The sequence below is a fragment of the Mobula birostris genome, chromosome 1 (assembly GCF_030028105.1).
Source record: "Mobula birostris isolate sMobBir1 chromosome 1, sMobBir1.hap1, whole genome shotgun sequence".
NCBI lineage: Eukaryota > Metazoa > Chordata > Chondrichthyes > Myliobatiformes > Myliobatidae > Mobula > Mobula birostris.
In genome coordinates this window covers 62,737,511-62,754,576 of record NC_092370.1, presented here as the reverse complement: position 1 = coordinate 62,754,576, position 17,066 = coordinate 62,737,511, and the positions used below count along the sequence as shown (strand labels likewise).

General features: G+C 40.6%; 1 protein-coding gene across 1 annotated transcript in view; it reads left to right on the top strand.

The window, feature by feature from the left end:
- Window positions 1–17,066, top strand: part of dlgap1a (discs, large (Drosophila) homolog-associated protein 1a) — a 334,277-nt gene that overhangs the window by 252,034 nt on the left and 65,177 nt on the right. Inside the window, exons 6-7 of the mRNA XM_072256043.1 lie at window positions 8,105–8,469; window positions 13,585–13,670. Of these exons, the coding sequence (XP_072112144.1) occupies window positions 8,105–8,469; window positions 13,585–13,670 (451 nt within the window). The remainder of the gene's footprint in view (window positions 1–8,104; window positions 8,470–13,584; window positions 13,671–17,066) is intronic.

Genomic DNA, 17,066 nt, shown 5'->3' with positions numbered 1-17,066 from the left:
TGGCCTGGGTGGTGAGGATCTTTGAAGAGCAATGCTGCTATTCTACGACAATGTTTCATGTTGATGTGCTCAATGGTTGTGAATGTTTTATCCGTGATGTGCTGAGCCAGTCCACTACCTTTGTATATAGGATTTCTCTTATGTGTTGAAATCGAATCCACATCCACCACATCTGCTGGCTTCTGTCTCTCTCCCTCCCCGTCTCTCTCCCTCCCCCTCGCTCTTCCCCGTCTCTCTCTCCACTCCCCCCTCTCCCCCTCTCACACACACACACTATCAAATTGTTTAGACATGACTTGCCACACACAAAGCCATGCTGACTATCCCTAATCAGTCCCTGCCTACCCAAATATTCATATATCCGGTCCCTTAGAATAACTTTCCCACTACTGATGTCAAGTTTACAAGCCTACAGTTTCCCAGTTTATGCTTTAAAAACAGAACAACATTAGATTCCTCCAGCACCTCACTGAAGTACACCTATGTCACCATATACAACCCTGAGATTCATTTTCTGTGGGCATACACAGAAAATCCAAAAAACACAATAGAATCAATGAAAGACAGCATCCCTCAGAATGAACAAACAAACAATGTGTAAAAGACAACAAACAGTCTGTGCAAACACAAAAGAAAAATATATAAACAAATAAGCAATAAATGCTGTGAACATGAGATGAAGAGTCCTTGAAAGTGAGTCCGTAAGTTGAGGGAACAGTTCAGTAACGAAGCGAGTGAGGTTGAGTGAAGTCTCTGTGTCTGTCTCACTATTAAATACAGATGCAAAAAATCTATTTAAGATCTCCCATCTCTTTCAGCTCCATGCACTGATGACCACTCTAATATTACAGAAGACCAATTTTGTCCCTTGCCATCCTTTTGCACTTAATATATCTGTAGAATCTCTTGGGTTTCTCCTTCACCTTGGCTGCTTGAGCAACCTCATGCCTCCTGATTTCCTTCTTAAGTGATTGATGTTTTCCTCTAATTAAATCATAGCGTATGGATGCTTTCCACATCACTGTAGAACATTTGATCCAAAACCAAGACTTGCATGGATTTCACCTAGTATTCTTGTTGCCAGATCTATCTGCCTATATTCCAGGTTTTATATGAGAACAAACAAATCAATTTTGCGAAACATGATTGCTAGTTTCAGGTTATCATTAGGATGATTCTTTGATAGTTGATAAAGTAGTTATTATTATCAGGAGATCCTCACAAACTGCTTGAAGAAAAAAAATTCATGGGGGATGTAAGCTGGTGTTTGTTACTTCTGCCATCTCTCCAGCTACAATGTGGCTAACTCTACAAAGGTGACTAAATGTAATTAACACCTCAGTATTGAAAATATTGTCCTGGGAAAGGGAATTTACATTAACAGGCATTTGGAGGATAAGACAGCATTAGTGGCATCTCCACAGTGCTTAGTGCTATGCCTGTGAAGTATACAGTAGAGTGGGGATTACTGCTGCCTGGTAGAACATGTTATTTCTGCCAAATGTGAGGTCTTGATTTTCTTTCTTACTTGGCTAAAGGCTCTATTGATCCATTGGAGGCAGTGTTGAATTTCATCCTTTACTTGAGTTGTGGCTTCCAAGATATGGGAAGGAGTCCACGTTTTCCAGACTCTCATTGTGATCCTTTATTGTCAGTGGGTATTATTGTAGGGCAGGGGAAAATCGGTAGAGATCTGTTAAGCAGATGTTTAGCATAAAGTCCATTCTCTCACACAATTCAGTAAACTAGTAAACAATGATTTGGAATTCCGACTTTGGGCATCTGCTGGCAACCTGCTAGTGTCATTGGCATACTGTCGCTCAATACCGAGGGTAGTGTGACTTTGATTCTGATGAGAAGGGATGTGGTCTGAAGCTTTGCCTCTTTGTCCGGCAAACTAAATCCTCTCCATCAGGAAGTTTATTGAAGTTGAGGTACAATATTGTAAATGTGTTTCTGAATGGAATCCACAAATTTGAGGGAGCATTTCTTTGGCCACAACATGCACATATTAAGGAATGCTTTCTTTATGTGTCAAATAGCAAAATTAACTGATAAGTAGTTAATTATTGTGACATATACCATGACACAGTGAAAAGCTTTTGTTTGTATGCCTAACAGATCAGACGGATCATTCTATGCATAATACATTGAGAAAGTACAAAAGGGAACAAAGCAGAATACAGAACATAGTGTTACAGTAACAAAAAAGGTGTAGTACAGGAAGACAGAGTGCAAGAGCCATGACGGAGTAGATGAGACATCAAGGTATCATCTTAATCATTTGAGAGATCTGTTCAAGTGTGATACACGCTTCCTTGAGCGTAGTAGTACATATCGTATTCTCAACCTTTTGTATGTTCTGCCCAATGAGAGGTGAGAAGAGACAGGGAGGGGTCCTTGATTATGTTGGTTGTTCTCTGAAGGCAGCAGGAAGTGTAGACACAATGGAAGGGAGGCTTGCTTTCTTGATGTACCAGGCTTTGTTTATAACTCTGTAATTACTTGTGGTCTCGTATGGAGCTGCTGCCATATCAAACCGTAATGCACTTGGATAGGATGCTTTCCATGGTGGATCTGTAAAAATTGGTGATGGTCATCAGGGGCCTGCTAAGTTTCCTTTGCTTTCTGAGGAAGTAGCGGTGCAGGTGTGCTTCCTTGGCCATAGCAGTTTTTACGTGGACCATGACAGTAATTGTTAATACTTGCACCTAGGAAATTGAAGCTCTCAAGACAGTGGCGTACCCTCAGCCCAGCTTCCTGAAGGCAATGATCAACTCTTTAGTTTTGCTGATGTTGAGGAAGTGGTTACTGTCTTCACACAGTGCCCAAGGCTTTCCATCTCCTTGCTGTAATCTGGTTTGTACTTGTTTAAATCCGGCCCACTACAGTGGTGTCATCTACAAATTTGTAAATGCAGTTAGAGCAAAATCTGGTCACACAGTCATCAGTGTGTAGGGAGTAAAGGAAGGGGCTTCTGCACAACAGGTCATCAGAAACTACTCTGTTGGATGGTCATTAACCTGAAATTACTACTCTGTTTTTCTCTCTGACCTGATGAATCTAGACATGCTGAATGTCTCCATCATTTCCAGTTTTTTCTCTCTGTTTCAGCACCTGCAGACTTTTGTTTGGTTTATGTACTATCCTTTTACAATTGATGTGGATAATGATTTTAAACCAGCCATTATAAATTCACAAACACGAGGAAATCTGCAGATGCTGGAATTTCAAGCAACACACATAAAAGTTGCTGGTGAACGCAGCAGGCCAGGCAGCATCTCTAGGAAGGGGTACAGTCGATGTTTTGGGCCGAGACCCTTCGTCAGGACTAACTGAAAGAAGAGCTAGCTAATTTCATTTGCATTGCTAGGGGGTGGGGGGGGGAAGTTGTGTGTACATGAGGCACACTAGATTTAGCTGTCAGTGGAATTCAGAGGAATTTGACAAGTCTGGATGCCTGCAGCTTTGTTTTGAGCAAGGTGAGGCAGCCCTCATGGTTTCTGGTTATAAACCTGGGGTGGTGCATATATCGGAGCTTATCAGAAAGGAGTAGCAGCTCACACAATGCAAAGACTTGTAATAACTTGCTTCAGACTGCAGCTGTTCATCCTAGCTCTGGGGCCAAGAAACGAATTGAGGCTTTCTATGATTACAGCATAACACATAACCATATCTGTGTGTGGCCAGTGTGATCAGGTATACTTATAACTTTCAGCATCTTAAAAGTCCCTTAAAGATCAGTTTCCAACAGACTCATTTTTAATCCTACCAGCACACACAATGAGTTTGCAGGAATGATGAGGATTGGATGGTAAGGTAACATTACATTAGCTCCTCCTGTTCCCTTAGATGAAATATAAGATTACGGAGCAAGTTGCGATTGGATAAATAGGGGACTGCTTTACATACATAACATTCAGCACATTGATGCCGCAGCCTGTGTGGACTAAATATGTAGAAGTTCCTGGCATGTTCTTGCTTCTCACCCAATATTCATTTGATCTCATTTGGCTTTACCCAATATCAATTCCAGCCCACTGGGCCTGACTTAACATATTCCAGGCTGCGGAACTTGAACCAACACCAAGAACGGATTAAGTTGAGTAACTTTGGTGTGCTCTACACTAAATCTTAACGAGGAGATCGAAGCAAAGTTTTCAAAATTGTGACAGACTTAATGCAGGGAGGGTGTTTCATCTGGCTGGGGTGTACAAGATGAGGGGATCACAGACCTGGATTACTAGGCTAGTGATTTAGGATTGAGAGGAAGAGAAATTCTTTCTCTCAGAGGTGGCAAGCCTGAAATCTACTAAAACAGAATGCTGAAGAGACAAGTCACTGAATATTTTAAGAAGGGAATAATTTTCTCAGGACGAAAGACATCAGTAGGTATTGGAAATATGGTAGGGAGATATATGATCAGCCATGATCGTAGTGAGAAGCTCAAAAAGTCAAATGGTTTACCTCAGCTGCACTGTTTCTGTTCCCGTATGCTGGGCCGACACGGTAATATTCCAGGCTGTTGGCCCTTTTCACCCCTTTCTATTTCAGGTAGAGACAGTACTACAGAATAAAAATGAGACTGGGATAGAAAATGATTCGGGCCTCACACTGATCTAGCCAATTCCAGCCTCATTCTTGCTCCCTGCCATTGCATGCCTGACCTTGTCGTAAAATACAATCAGTCTTTCTATGTCCTTTACAAAAGCTCCCCAGACAGCTGCTGCTAGCTCCAGAAATTATCTCCCATTTCCTCTGTGATCAGAATAGAGCTGCACATGTAAGATCTAACATTAATATAATTCAATATTTCATGTTCCATTAACTGAAAATTACAACTTATTTGCCCTGAAATGTTTAATTTGCAGCTGACAACAAATGTGCAGTTTCCTCTAGCCGCCTCCTCGAGGACAACTACTGGATAATGAGTGTCTTGCAGTGGAAAAACAAACAAGGCACCCACACCACTTCAGTAATAATAGCCATCTACAGACCTACCAAGAAGCAGTTTGTGTGACTACTGGTCATCTCAGGATTGCCTGTCTTTTTTTTAAACTCCTTGTATGATCAAGTGCAAATTTCAAAAGTCATACTTTGTGAAATTAAATTCTACAGTGCAAGTTAATTAACTGATCCTTCAAGGAGAATTTTAACTCCCTCCACCTAGATGGCACTCCATGAATACATATACATCAAAGTTCAACAATGTATATAGAAGCCAATAGACATTTAAATCCTATACCTGGTAAAATGCCCTTCAGCCATAATCTTTTCAGTAAAACCTGTCACACAAGAAGTGGAGGCATTGACAGACAAAAAGAAGATTAGTTTTTGTGGGACCAGAAGCTGTTCTCTCCCTCCCTCAACACTCAAGCAGTGGTTGGGGAGTTTCTAAATGGCCTTTCTGAGTAAGAAGCTCACCATGCCTGAATTTAAAAATAAACTGGGCTTCTTGCTTGTTCTATGGACTGCCTGCCTAGTAGTTATAATTCCCAACAATTTTTCTGCACATCTTCACAATAATGATTTTGCTGCTGTGAGAAGGCTGAGTCCTGTAAAAAAAATATATTAAACAATTGATTATTTGTAAGATGTAACAATGTATTAACCCTTTTATTATTAAATTCATAAAAAAGAAAGCTTTTTTTAAAATACTCCATTTAATATTTTGGTTCAGTGGAAGAACTCTGAGACCGATCACAGAAACTAAGCTGACATATTGGTACAGAGCTCCGAGTGTGCTTCCTTTTTGATGAAACTGCTTCTTCATAGAGATATTAAACATGAGTCTATTATCTATTTGACAGGTTAAATTTGAATGATGAAGTTTGACCATCTGAAGAAAAGCAGGGAATTCTCCCCATGACATTGCTACATTCATTTCTCAACCAATACCACTGGGAAAAAGAAGATTGACTTCATTCATCTCATTTGCTATTTGTAGAACCCTAATATATGGGGTCTAGCTGTCAATTGCCTTATAATAACAGTCCTTCCTCTACAATATAATTGATTGTTTGTAGTGCGGTTTGAAGCAACTGGAACCCTGTGTGTTCTTCAACTGCTTTCGTCCATCCACTTGAAGGTTCGAGATGTTGTGCACTCTGAGATGCTCTTCTACACACCATGGTTTTAACACGTGGTTATTTGAGTTACTATCGCCTTCCTGTCAACTTGAACCAATCTAACCATCCTCCTCTGACCCCTCTGATTAACAAGGCATTTTCAGCCACAGATCTGATGTTTACTAGGCGTTCTTATTTTTCGCACTGTTCTCTGTAAACTCTGGAGACTGTTGTGCATGAAATTCCCAGGAGATCAGCAGTTTCTAAGATATGCAAGCCACTTCATGTTGCACCAACTATCATTCCATGGTCAAAATCACTTGGGTCATATTTCTTCCTCATTCTAATGAACAACAACAGAACCTCTTGACCATGACTGCATGATTTTATGTGTTGAGTTGCTGCCACATGATTGGCTGATTGGATATTTGCATTAACAAGCAGGTATACATAATAAAGTGGCCATTGAGTGTACAGTATGCATAAAGTATGGTAACAACAGTGTAACAAAAATGCATTAGTCAATTTACGTGAAGCAAACCCCCAGAAGCAATTAAATAAATTGGAAATTATTGGAGATCTGCAGGCCAGACAGCATCTGAAGAGAGAAACAGATCATGGATCAAAATCCTTTCATTCAATTTGCTTGCTTCTATTGTTTGCATGATTTATGTTTGTTTCCTCTTTTGCTATGCATTGGGTATTGGTCTTTCTTTTTTATAATTGGGTTCTTTCAGGTTTCTTGCTTTGTGGCTGCCTGTAAACAGACAAATCTCAAGGTTGCTTAATTTATATGTACTTTGATAATAAATGTACTTCAGAATCTTTGAATTACAGCGCCTCAGTCCATAACAAATCTAGCAGTAATAAGTACCAGTTAATATATTTCTAGTTGTGTTGATTAAAGTGTAAAAACTAATCAGGTTATCAAGGATATCACAGAGAACTTTTAAAAATATACTTTGGATTGGAATGAAACATGGTAACTGTTAATTCCAGTTTACTTTGCATTGCTTTGGAAATTTGACTGGACACTTTCCAGCATAAGTATTTCATTGCAGACTTGAATCCAGAACCAAACGCACATCAAGTGACATCATTCCTCATTGCAACATTTCCTTTTTAAATATTAACAGGAAAGTTACATGACTTGTTCAGAGAGTGACTGTTGGCCACTCCTGGGATAACTACTTATCTCTGACTTTTAGCTGAATCTCCCGGTCTTGTTCCTTGATAGTTGAGGAAAGCACAAAGGGAAAAATACAGTACCATTTTGGTGTTGGACACCTGAAGTTTACAGTTGGTCAGTCTTGAATGGGAATGATAATTAATATACTTGTAACAACTATATCATATGTTGATAACTCACTTAACAGTTACACTGAGAAAATAGGTTACTGCACAGAAAAACAAGTTGACGTACAGCCTGACAAGTTAAGCAGTTAGCACCAGATGACCATATAATTTAAATTTTAGATTTAAAACATCTTCAAAGTTCAAAGTAAATTTATCAAAGTTCATATATGAGACCAAATACAACCCTGAGATTCATTTTCTTACAAGCATACTCAGTAATTCCAAGAACCGTAATAGAATCAATGAAAGACCACACCCAGCATGACTGACAAATATCTAATGTGTCAGACAACAGGTTGTGCAAACCTTTATCCAGAGCTTTCTAATCTTCACTTGATTATTTCCAGAGACTAATAAAATGTTGCACATGGTGATCTCAGGTGTAACTGTCAATATTTCTGCATTCTACGGCCCTGAAGCCTAATGTATTTACTTTACATTTCTTAAAATGGCAGATCACACACTTACAAGCTTTTTTGCATCCGGGTCAAAAAAAGTCACGTGAAATAATTTTAATTTCCTTTAAAAAGTTTCAATATTCTTTTCATTGAACAAGAAGGGAAGAGCTATTTACCATTGTCACAGTTAACTAATTTTCCATTGTTTGATGAAGATATTAGGTACTATTACATTTACTGATGGGGCTTAGAAGATATCTGACATTCTGCTTTTGTCTGCAGTGTCATCGTGTATTACTACATATAAGAAAAATCCTCCTCCAGTCCCACCACGGACCACAATTAAACCATTCATCTCAATCACTGCGCAGAGCAGCACAGAATCTGCGCAGGATGCATATTTGGATGGACATACCCAGAGGGGTGATCTAAACAGCCAGTCAGGATTAAGTAACTCCACAGAAAGTTTGGATAGTGTCAAAGCCTTAACTGCCGCTATCGAAGCTGCAAATGCACAGGTTCATGGACCATCTAACAGTCAACAGTACATTGACAACACACCAGCAAATGACAAGGGAATCCAGCCAGCGGAGGAACTGAGAGGGGATGTGTTGAGGAAAAGCAAATGTTCTTCTGTTGGAATACAGGTGAGTGCCTTTTTGTACTTGTATTAATGACAGTATAGATAATGTTACTTTTAAATGGATTAGCATTAAAACAATAAAGAGAAGAATTTAAATCCAAGTATCTTGAAGGATTCTTTATGATGCTAATAATGAGAATAACATCCAACTTAATTATGTCAACTGCCTTAATTTGTGAGCTACAACTATATTTGAAGTGACTTCAGGTCAACTTGGGTTGTACCTCAGAGTTTCCTCATTAGCCTCTATCGCAGAAGCCCCCAGGAATGAAAAGCATGCTTGCATTATTACATCCCATTAATATCAGTTGTGACTCCAAGGCACATAAAATAAATAAATTGTAGTGACTTCTGAAAACTTCAGGGTTCTGTTGTGAGGTACTTTTTTTCTTCAAATTGGGCTTTTGTTTATTAACACTCTTTCATTCTTCCTACTTATTAGAACACTGGAAGCCACAAACTATGATTGATTGACCCAAGGCCGAATGCATTTTACAATCTATATAACAGCTTCAAAGCAGCCTAATTTCTAGAGTTTTGATGCCCAGAAGACTATGAAGATCTCTTGCTTTACATTAGAGTAGAATGAGCTGTGTCACACTTAGAAAATAACAGTAAAAAGCTTCACTATGAAAATGCCTTTGCTAGTTGTGAGGTTATGATTAGAAGGCCCCAGTTTTAATCTAATCCACCAATTAGAAATGAAGTGTGCTAAAATGTATGCCCAATTTAGATTTAGACAGATTAGGAGAATGACCAAGAAAGTGGCAAATAAAATACAATGTTGGAAAATGCATGGTCTTGCACTTTGGTAGAAGAAATAAATGTGAAGATTATTTTCTAACTGGGGAGAAAATTGAAAAATCTGCGATGCAAAGGGGCTTGGCAGTCCTTGTGCAGAACACCCTGAAGATTAACTTGCAGGTAGAGTCGACGGTGAGGAAGGCAAATGCAATGTTAGCATTCATTTCAAGAGGTCTAGAATACAAGAGCATGGATGTGATGCTGAGGCTTTATAAGGCACTGGTGAGGCCTCACTATGAGTATTGTGAATAGTTTTGGGCTCTTCATCTAAGAAAAGATGTGTTGTCTTTGAGAGGGTTCAGAGGATGTTCACAAGGATGATTCCGGGAATGATACGGTTATCATACGAGGAACATTTGATTGTTCTGGGTCTGTACTTGCTGGAATTTAGAAGGGTTGGGAGAATCTCATTTAAACCTTTCAAATGTTGAAAGGCCTAGACAGAGTATATGTGGAAAGGATGTTTCCCATGGTGGGGGAGTCTAGGACAAGAGGGCACAGCCTCAGGATAGAGGGGCATCCATTTAAAACAGAGATGCAGAGAACTTTCTTTAGCCAGAGGGTGGTGAATTTGTGGAATTTGTTACCACAGGTAGCTGTGGTGGCCAGGTTGTTGGGTGTATTTAAGGCAGAGCTTGATAGTTTTTTAATTGGACATAGTATCAAAAGTTCTGAGGAGAGTGGGGCCAAAGAAGGAAAAAAAGGATCAGCCATGATTAAGTGGCAGAGTAGACTGGATGGGACAAATGGCTGAATTCTATTCCTATGTCTTATGGTCTTGTGATCTAATTTATAACCTACCCATCTGTGTGATCGCATTAGCTCAGTTTACCATATAATCAGGTAACATGGATTCTGAACTCATCCTATTCCAAATTGAATGGGTTATATTAAAATTGGGGCCAATGCTTTGCCAATAAAATGACATTGACCTGCTATACAATGCTGATGTTGGACAGCCTACCCTGTCAATTGTTTTATAGGATTTTAAAGAAAGCAATACAGAGTACTACATCAATGCTTTGGAGCCTGTTATAGACTATCCACAACTCTCAAGCTCAGAGAAGCTGCATAGTATATGCTATGAGTTTGGTGCTGGGTTTAAAGCTTTTCCTCAGACAGCCAAAAGCTAAGCTGATGCATTGGCAAAATTCATTGTCAATGGCCACATTTAACAGGAGGTGGCTTCTGAGAAAAGGAGACAGCTCGCTAGACGACTATTATTTTCCAGACATCTACTGTTTCGCATGCTTCAGTGAAGTAGTCGACAATAACCTGGAGCTCAGTTTCTGAGTGTGCACATGGGCAAGAATCATCTGTGTGTCATAAATTGACGACTGAGATTAGAAGTGAGATCAAGGCCTTCTCGGCCCAATACATGGACTGTTTATTTATTTCCATAGATGCTGCCTGACCTGCTAAGTTCCTTCAGTAGTTTGCATGCGTTGCTTTGGATTTCCAGCTTCCGCACAATTTCGCATGTTATTGAGTGATGATAAGTTTCTGAGAACTAAATAAATTTCTCAGTCATTGGAGTGAAAAGCTTTTTGAAAGAGAGCTTTTCAGTTGTTGATTATGGTCATCCTGTGGGACTCCTGCTAGGCAGAGTCCACATGGTGACTCTGGTAGGAGCTCTCTTCAGCTGGGAAGGGGTAGTTGAGAACTTTTGCTTGGCTCTAAGTTGGCAGCAGGGACCCTCTAATCTATCTTCTCCAATTGAATTTGTCTCCTTTCTTGAACATGATCACCCCACTCTTCCTCCACCCTCCTCCTCCCCCTCACCCGCCCCACTATCACAGTGCACAATGCTTTACAATACACGCAACCTGGGTTGAATTCCCACTGCTGACTGAAAGGAGTAGACTTCCTCCGGGTGCTCCAGTTTCTTCCCACGTGCCAAAGACATACTGGTTGGTAGGTTAATTGCTGATTGTAAATTGTCCCATGATTAGGCTAGGATTACATCTGGGGATTGCTGTGAGGTGCATTCGAAGGGCCTATTCCAAACTGTATCTTAATAAATAAATTAATCATTAAGTCTCGGCCTGAGGCTTAGCATGGACTCACCAGACCTTCTCCAAAAAACCTGAGTAAAGGTTTCAGTCACTCAAAGGAATGAGAAAATACAGGTTAGATGATTCACCCATTCACAGCCAATCATGCAGAAAATCTAGCCTTTACGCAGTTGGGATATTAAATCTGTGTTTATATAAGATAGCAACACACATCAAAGTTGCTGGTGAATGCAGCAGGCCAGGCAGCATCTCTAGGAAGAGGTACAGTCGACGTTTCAGGCCAAGACCCTTCATCAGGACTAACTGAAAGAAGAGATAGTACGAGATTTGAAAGTAGGAAGGGGAGGGGGAGATCCAAAATGATAGGAGAAGACAGGAGGGGGAGGGATTGAGCCAAGAGCTGGACAGGTGATTGGCAAAAGGGATATGAGAGGATCATGGGACAGGAGGCCCAGGGAGAAGGAAAAGGGGGAAGGGGGGAAAACCCAGAGGATGGGCAAGGGGTATAGTCAGAGGGACAGAGGGAGAAAAAGGAGAGAGAGAGAAAGAATGTGTATATATAAATAAATAACAGATGGGGTACGAGGGGAGGTGGGGCATTAGCGGAAGTTAGAGAAGTCAATGTTCATGCCATCAGGTTGGAGGCTACCCAGACGGAATATAAGGTACTGTTCCTCCAACCTAAGTGTGGCTTCATCTTTACAGTAGAGGAGGCCGTGCATAGACATATCAGAATGGGAATGGGATGTGGAATTAAAATGTGTGGCCACTGGGAGATCCTGCTTTCTCTGGCGAACAGAGCGTAGGTGTTCAGCGAAACGATCTCCCAGGCTGTGTTGGATCTCGCCAATATATAGATGGCCATATCGGGAGCACCGGACGCAGTATATCACCCCAGCTGACTCAATTGTTTCCAGTAGAGAAATATACTATATTGATGTAAAACATACTAATAAATTTACTCCATGTTTAAATATAAATCACTGAAATTTTAGCATTCCTCGTGTTTGCATAGAAGGGAACTGTTTAGACAAGCACAAGAGATTTTGCAGATGCTGAAAATCCAGAGCAACATGCACGAAATCAGGGTCTCAGCCTGAAATGTCGACTGTTTGTTCCTATCCCTGTTACCTGATCTGCTGAGTTCCTCCAACTCTTTAGGTAATACAGCTTTTACAAAGTTCTGATGTATCTATTCTCACTTTGTAGACATCATTGATTTTCATTGAAAGCTTAAAGATAGGCATTCTTAAACTACTCCAGATTATATATTAAAACTGTAAATTGAGATGTTCTCAAGATTTTGCTTTCATACCAACTCTTCAACCAAGTCATTGAAGTCTAATCCATTTCTCTTGTTTGTTCTTCACAGTTATAATATTTAAATTATATTCTTGAGTCAATAGCAGGGTGATCTCAGGCTTGTCATGATGCATCACTTATAAACTCTAGCATTTGAATCACACTACCTAGAAAACACATTAACTGAAAAGTCCTGCCACTTTTTTTGTATTAATTCAATCCTTTTGTCTGAGATGTGGATTTGCTTACGTAGATAATGTGAACGTAGCCATGACTTTGCATGATCAGTGACCAAGGAGATGTTTGGAAATGCTAAGTGAGGTCTATTAACACATTGTAAGTTCTGTCATGTGTTCACTTAAATAGGCCTTGAACAATCTGAAATATTACATCACCACAGCAAGCTTTTGGCTGTCTGGATATTTTAGAATGACTTCAAATCTCCATGTACACAATCCTGGATTCGTTCCAAGGCAGTTGTATGTGAATAAACTCATAATCGTTCGGGATGTTTACTTGCAGTTGATTCCTTACAAGTTTATGTTTTCCTGAATTAGCAAATGTTAACCTAAAGCTAACCGCAGAATGTGTTCCTAATCAGTTTTACATCTTACATATATGCAGCATAATTGTTGCATTGTTAGCCAAGGATCAAAGTGACAAATTCAACCTAGTTTTCACATACTACCTTTAATTTGCGAGAATCATTTTTACTATTATATTACAACTACAAAGGTGAGCATGTACAGTTTTGAAATCCATGCTTTGAACCAATGTAATCTGTACTAATTTCAACTGTATGTTAAGGTACATAATGCACTTGTGTGCTTGTATGTTGGTATCGTTGCAACACTTTCTGCCTTGTTTCTAACCAATGCAAAGCACTTTTTTCCTGAAATATGTCATGTTTTTGTGACTAAATTGCACTATTTTCTTAAGTGCAGGTTTAACAGAATTGGAATAACAGACAGCATTCTCTTTTTATCTTCTTCTTCTAGGTTGATGGTCCAGAACACATGGCTTTAGCAGATACACATACAAACAAATTTCAGTCAGTAGGAATTCAAGTGGAGACAGAGAAGTGGTAAGTCAGTTTCTGTGATGCTTCACACAACTTAATTCACATATTGCAAATCAGACGTCTTGTTTACATAATGAACCTCTGGATTTCAATGCTCCTTGATAGCTCTGGGTACTGTTCAGTTATAGCTATGGATAAGCAAAGTCATTTGCTGCATCACTTCCCATCCATCTGGGAAAATACAGTTCCGTGGTATATTTTGCTAGGATACCTAAGACTTTTGTACTGTATTGTAGTAATTTTATGTATTGCACTGTGCTGCTACCGCAAACAAAAAAAAACAAATTATCTAGCAACACACATCAAAGTTGCTGGTGAATGCAGCAGGCCAGGCAGCATCTCTAGGAAGAGGCACTGTCGACGTTTTGGGCCGAGACCCCTCGTCAGGACATTTTGTGGAATTCGACAGAAGAAAGTGAAGTTAAATGTGATTGAAAGTAAATTGGATGTATTGAGACAGGGGAAAAGTTTTCTACTAATGCCACTGTTTAATTAGTTTTATAAGTATTTTACCAGATACCAGATGAACTATAATACACTGCAGCATATTTGGTGTATGTTTGACCACTTAATAAAAAAGGTGAACAAAAATATTAACTGCATAATTGCTCTTTTCCTCTTGATTATCTCATCCTACTCAATCTTCTAATATTAATACAGCAGTTTAATTATTCTATTTTAATATTTTTTATTTGAAACAGACAATATAAAATCACATCTTCAATCTAAAAAAAATCAGCTACATGCTGGAAGAACTAATTCTGGCTGTTTTTTCAAAAATAGACTTTATTCATGATTTTAGTAGTATATAAACAGTGTTTGTGTGTGTACATATATATCCACATTGTCCAGCACGTTTGATCCATCCACAAGCAGCAAGGTGACCAAACATGCTATTTTAATACCAATCCCGATTTCCAGTCTGACACGCTGGTACATGACCTCCACTACTGCAAAGATGAGGCACTGTCTGGTACATACGTGTACACATATATACATATATATATATTTATATACACACACACACACACACAAAACAGAGTAATAATTTTACATTTGTGCTTGGTGCATTCAGTAGTGTGAACTTTTAAAGAAAGACCACAAATACTCACAGCACCATTGCCCCTCTCATGCTCCCTGAGGTGAGAACACTTTTATTGTTCGAGGGACTTCCCCATGCAGCCTTCCCCTCCATATGTAGGACCAGAAGGAGCCTAGACAGTGATCTTTCCCCACAAAATCTTAGCACTGATTGCACCAAGCCTCAGTGCACTCCTCAGCACATACTCATGCAGCCTGGACTGAGCCTCTCCACACCATTGTCTTACAGCCTTTTTTATGCCATGGACCAACACCTTTAAGCAAGGGGTCCATGGACATCAGGACTGCAGTCCTGATGAAGGGTCTTGGCCTGAAACCTCGACTGCTTACTCTTTTCCGTAGAAGCTGCCTGGCCTGCTGAGTTCCTACAGCATTTTTGTGTGTGTTGCTTGGATTTCCAGCATCTGCAGATTTTCTCTTGTTTGTGATCGGGTTGGGGACCCCTGCTTTATAGATATCACGCTGTGCTGGGAGAACAAGTTTAGGACAGACCAAAGAGCATCCTTCCCTAAGTTGATGACCTTCCAGCAGCACTCGATATCTGTCTCACTGTGAGACTCTGGGAACAGCCCTAGATCAGAGAGTCCTCTGTCATGCAGCTGCTAAGGATAAACTGTGAGGTAGACACTTGCATCTGTCACCTCATTCTTGTAAATCCACAGTCTGCAAAGAGGTGGGTCTTCTTTGGGTCTTCTTTCAGTCTCTTCCCCACTGCAGCCACTGTCCTGAGGACAGCATATATTGGGGGTGATAAACGATCTTCAGAGGAAGGCACTAAATTGAAGGGCACCTCTCACCACCAGGCAAGCAAGGCCTTGGTGCCTTTTGGCCAGATCTAGTGATGAGACATTCTCAGATGGTTTGGACCATTTGCTCAGGGAACAAACCCACAGAGTCTCTATCCCGCAGTGTCTGCAGGACAATACATACTGATCACACCTGAAGAAGTAGTGGTCAAAGGTGTTCATTCATAAGAATTCTTCCACAAATGACAGGTAGTCAGGCAGCATCTATGGATGGAAAGGAACATCAGAACTGGAAAGGAAGATGGCAGAAACCAGAGTAAAAAGGGGGACAAATTGGCAGGTAATAGGTGGAATAATTCATATTCAGCAGTGAAATAGGTCTCCAATTTCAGCTGTAGTCCCTCTCCCTCTTCTGTTTGTTAATGTGAGTGACGATGCCCTTCCTCATGGAGACTGGCATTTTGCCATCCCGTTCCATAGGGTGGCATACAACTCTGCCAGTAGACTGTCACTTCAGGGAGTTCTATTCTTGCTGAGCGAGTGGATGAACTCGTCAGCTCCTCCAGGTACAGTGGCTGATCTAGATTCTCCTGCTTACTATTATCCAGGATTTCTGTGTTAGAGGAAAGCAGGCTGTGCTCTTGCTGTAATACAGATTGGCATAAGGGGATCTGGAGAACCTCAGTACATCTGTCTGTGAGGATGTTACTGAGCCGACCTCTTCCTTAAGATGTCAACTTGTGATACTTTTGGAAGAACAAACATCAGCATATCTCATCCTTCCCCACAAAAGGGATCCTGAATTTGAAGATGACCTTGGAGGATTCAGAAGCAGTGAGCACAGTTTGCTAGCTCTTCACCTCTCAGAGTTCCCCTCTCAGTTACCCCCATGCCCTCGCCTCTAGATGGCAGAACAAATTAATGCAGGTCTGTCTGGAGTGGGTGCAATTCTCTCTGACTGTGACTTGCTTTCTACAACTTTTGAGAATAAGAAACCTCTTAATGTTCTCTTTGGTTGCTTCTCACCAGTGAATCGTGAATTTTCCAGCCAACCTTTTAGTTCCTCAATATCCTCTAGTCAGCAGCTTGACAGTCCCCTGCCTTCTGGTCCTCCAAAAGATTACAGGAGGCTCAAAGGTGGGAATGATCAGTGAAGAACACTGGCATGACATCAGTGGATCTGGCCATATGAAGAGGAAGTCTATCCGGGACTGTACGGAGCTGACTGTTCTAGGCCAAGTGCGTTGCAGTTGGGTTCCGCCTACACTGGTGCTGAAAGCATCTCCAACCATTTCCATCAGGAGTCTTGAGCTGCTGCCCAATCTCCTGTCAGCACTGCCAGGTTGTCCATTACATCAAGGATGTGGTTGAAGTCTCCAGCCAGAACTATTGGGAGGGACATTGCCAGCTTCAGTGGGAGCTGCTGGAGGACAACTAGCGTTTCACTCAGAACATTTGAGGTGCACGTATCAATTAGCTGGAGTGAAGTGTTACGGTATTTTACCTCAGCCTCTAGGAGCCGCTGCACACCTCCACTCACCACTACTTTGAA